The 4111-nt window shown below is 46.9% G+C and overlaps 1 protein-coding gene across 1 annotated transcript; it reads left to right on the forward strand.

The window, feature by feature from the left end:
• Positions 1–589: 589 nt before the first annotated feature.
• LOC147977430 (protein FAR1-RELATED SEQUENCE 5-like) lies at positions 590–3179 on the forward strand. Its single transcript, XM_087521167.1, has 5 exons — positions 590–703; positions 799–1489; positions 1573–2030; positions 2108–2398; positions 2487–3179. Exons 1-5 carry the CDS (start codon positions 605–607, stop codon positions 3177–3179), a joined length of 2232 nt encoding a protein of 743 aa, XP_087377293.1. The 5' UTR covers positions 590–604.
• Positions 3180–4111: the final 932 nt, after the last annotated feature.

Raw genomic sequence — 4111 nt, forward strand, 5'->3', positions numbered from 1 at the left:
CATGGGTCCCATACATTATCCTGTCTCATTTCCTGGTAGTCTTGTCGTCCTTTCTTCTCTCCCCAGCAACCACCTCATTTGCATTACGTATGTGTTCTTCGACCTCTCTTCGCGCCAAGTAGTAATGTGCGCGCCTTTATTGCGCGGGAGCGACGTTTCCGGCCAACTCTTCCCGCCAAGTTCGGTTTTCCCTCCCCCTATATAATCGCCACCTTTGTATGCTAGCTCGAATCATCCATTGCTAGCTCAGCGCCTGCATCCAAGTCCCAAACTCGAGATCGCCCCCATGGTTCCTCCTGTATCCGATCCTAGTGGTGCCTTTCAGTCCAGGAGCATCCTCGACAGGTATTTTTTTTGCTCCCTGGGCAACTGTGATTGTTATTTTAGCGGATAGCATTGTTTTTATCTCTACCTAGATAACGTTTAGTATTTTTTTAATTGTCCCTCTAGGCGCGTAGTTGTTCCTCGCTTACCCACAACTTGGAACTATGGTGCCGTCGAACGCGCATTGCGTGAAGCTTCTGGTCGTGGCGAGCGTTGCATATTCGAGCCTACTGAGGGGTTCGTATTTGAGTCTGCTGAAGAAGCGTACGAGTTCTATAACATGTTTTCCTGGGAGCAGGGCTTCGGGATACGGTACGGACGAAGTCGATGCGGCAAGTCTGGCCGCAAAACAAGACAGGACATCGTATGCGCTTGCGAGGTTTTTTCCAACTGCTGTGGATTTGCTTTAGTTTGTTTAACATATTTTTGTTGTGTCTAGCCTTTTCATTTCTTTCACATTTTGTGTTGAACCAGGGTCGGGACTCTAGCGATTGTTCACGTACCGCTCGTACTGGGTGCTTGTCGCGCTTGACCTTGTTGCGCGCGGATGATGATTCTTGGTATGTCCGTAAGTTTATTGACGACCACAACCATCCTCTTTCTATTAGTTGCGGTGAGAAAAGACAGTGGAACTCCCATAGTCGCATAGATCAGATGACTAGAGAGCTAGTGCGCCATCTTAGACTTAACAATGTCCAAATATCTCATGTTTGTTCCATTGTTGGTTCCATGCACGGCGATACTGGATATGTTCCATTTAGCAGACAGTCTGTTAGATCTTTATGCGGCCGTTTGGCGCAAGAATCTATAGTCGAAGATATGTCTAAAACTTTGGAGATCTTCGCTAACATGAAGAATAGCGACCCTGGGCTTGTTATTGAGATGGACTTGGATGAGCAGGGGCGTATAAAGTCTTTGTTTTGGGTGCACGGGTCTAGCCGTGCTGATTACGAAGCTTTTGGCGATGTTGTAACTTTCGACACCACTTATCGCACCAATTTGTACAATCTTCCATTCGGGCTTTTTGTGGGAGTCAATAACCATTTCCAAAGTATTATGTTTGGGGCTGTTCTTCTCACCGAAGAGACCATAGAAGCTTTCCGTTGGTGCTTCAGGGTTTTTGCTCACTCTATGGGTGGGAAGAAACCTGTTACTGTGCTTACAGGTATTTTGTCTTTTTTTAATATTTTTATCTAATTTATATATTTTGTTGCCCTGTGTTTGATCATTTTTTGTACACTTTTTTAGATCAATGCCATCAGATGAGGGTTGCCATTGAGCAAGAGTACCCCGACACCCGGCACCGCTGGTGCAAGTGGCACGTCCTTAAGAAGGCCAAGGAGTCTTTGGGCCCTGTGTACACCAAGGATAATGCATTCAAGGCTCAGCTCCATCGCCTGCTCGATGAGATTGTTTCTGTTGAAGAGTTTGAGATGCGTTGGGCTGAATTTATATCCTCTTATTCCTTGACTGATAATGAGTTCCTCCAGCGAGCTTATGATAATAGGGAAATGTGGGCAAAGCCATACTTCACCGAGACTTTTTGTGCTGGGATGACTAGCACACAGCGTAGCGAAAGCGCTAACCATCTTCTGAAGACGTATATTGCTCCTTCGTCCCCAATGCACCACTTTGTTTCGCAGTACAATAGGCTCATCGCGGACCGTGTCGCCGACGAGGCAAAAGAATCACATGCGACTAAGCAGGTATCAACCTGAAAATCATTATGTTTGCTATTTTTGGTATATTAATTAGAATCTGAAGAAGTTTTTTCCTCTTTCAGACCTTGCGCCACCTGAACGTTGGTGTCCCCCTAGAAAGGCATGCTGCTAAGATATACACTTGTGCCCTTTTTTCCCGGTTTGATCGGGAGCTATACCGGGCTGGCTCCTTTGTGTGCCGTCGTGACGATGAGAAGAATGGCATATTTTCTGCTGTTCTCCTTAGTCGTCCAGGTTATTCAGATGGTGGGACAACAGAATTCCAGGTCACTCGTAGTGAATCTGGTGAAACTTATTTTTGCACATGCAAGATGTTTGAGCATTCAGGCATGCCTTGTCGTCACATCCTCGCTGTGCGTTTCTCTGCCCGCGTGTAATTCTTTTTTTATTTTTTAAGACTTCATATTCGTTGCCTAATTTTGTGTACTTCACCCATCGTAGGTTCTTGTTGGCCTTGGAGTCGTTCAACTCCCATCTGGTTTGGTGCTGAAGAGGTGGACCAGGGAAGCTCGAGACGGCATACCCATCGGGTCTGATGCTTATGTTCAGGCCCTCGGTGATTCGTCAGACAAAGCTGCTATGCATTGCTTTATATATGCTTCTGCCATGGAGTTGGTTGCCATCGCCACCAAATCTCGTCCAGCTTTTGAGCTTGCAGTCGATTATGTTAATCGTGCAAAGCTGGCCGTTTCTGCGATAACTGTTGTACCTTCAACCATTGCTGATCAGGACGCACATGACGATGCTCCAGCTCTGGAAGCATCTCCTGATTTGGCTATTGGTGTTGTACTCGCGCCTCCACGTGTTCGTTCCCGTGAGCGTCCCAAGAAAACAAGATTCAAGTCGCCCATCGAGAGCCCTGGGGCTCGCAAGAAGCGCAAGCCAACGAAGCCGCTGGCCGGTGCTCCTCCTCCCCGCAGATCGCGCAGGAATCCCGGGACACAACCTGTTTCTAACGCTGCTCCTAAGTGTCGTACTTGCGGTTCTTTGGAGCACTACGCTAATAAATGCCCTCTGAACAACATTGCTCAGCCTCGTGGATCGTCAGCGCGCAAGTGCACCAGCTGCGGCTGCACCGGACACAACAGGAGTACGTGTGGGCGTAAGTCATCATACGGCCGGGTTCACCCTTGAAATGGTGCCCTGCGTGGCCTATCACCGCCCCACCCCCCGGCGCACGTTTTAGACTGGCAGTTGTCGTCATCTCTTTTTTATAAGTTGATCAGTTGTTGTTGTGCTTCCTATCAGTTTGTCGATGTACTTTCCTCTAGGGCGAGTGGGTGTTTTAATAAAATAAAGTTAAGCTTGTATTGGTATGTTGCCTATCACTTCCTCTGTTTTTACAGGCGCATGTGTAACTTCCCTACTCGCCATGTGTTGCATGCCCATCAGTACACAAACATCCCTTTATCCTGCGTTCCGTTCCAATTTTTGTGCTTTGTCCTTCGGGTAATGTCCATTTGTTTTGTCCACCATGTTAAAAGAATCTCTTACAGCTGTCTCCCTCTTGTTTCAAATTTTGAATTGTTCTGTACACTCCCGCCCGCCAACTACCAATTCCTCGGCTCGGCAAAAGCCCATCCTCTCTGGCTTTGCCTTTAAATATGGCACTATGCTCCTGTAGGTTGTTCACACTTCATCTCTTGGCTCTATCTTATCCTTCTCGGCTTGGTACTTAGTCTCTTCACTCTTTTCTCCATGTCTCAATCTTCTTGTGCCTGGCGTTCAAAGTCTAAGCGTTCTGCTCGTGATCTCTCCGTCCCAAATATTACTACTCATTTGCTTTCCGAAGATGTTCGATATCCTTCAATATCTGGTTTCAACTCTCTTGTATCTCGTTTTTCGGACGAACATAGGGATGTTATCGCTTCTTGTGGATTTGGTTCTTTCTCGTGCGGCATAGATATTCTTGCGGTTGATAATTCTTTTACCCTGTGGGTTGTTTCCAAGCTGGACGTGATGCAACGTTCTCTCAAATTGTCTACCGATGTTCGTATTTCTCTGTTCCCCGAGTACGTTAACACTGTTTTTGGTCTTCCATGTTCTGGTAAAGAAGTTTGGGACTC

This window comes from Triticum urartu, chromosome 4A (genome assembly GCF_056163025.1).
Source record: "Triticum urartu cultivar PI428250 chromosome 4A, HENAU_Tu73, whole genome shotgun sequence".
NCBI lineage: Eukaryota > Viridiplantae > Streptophyta > Magnoliopsida > Poales > Poaceae > Triticum > Triticum urartu.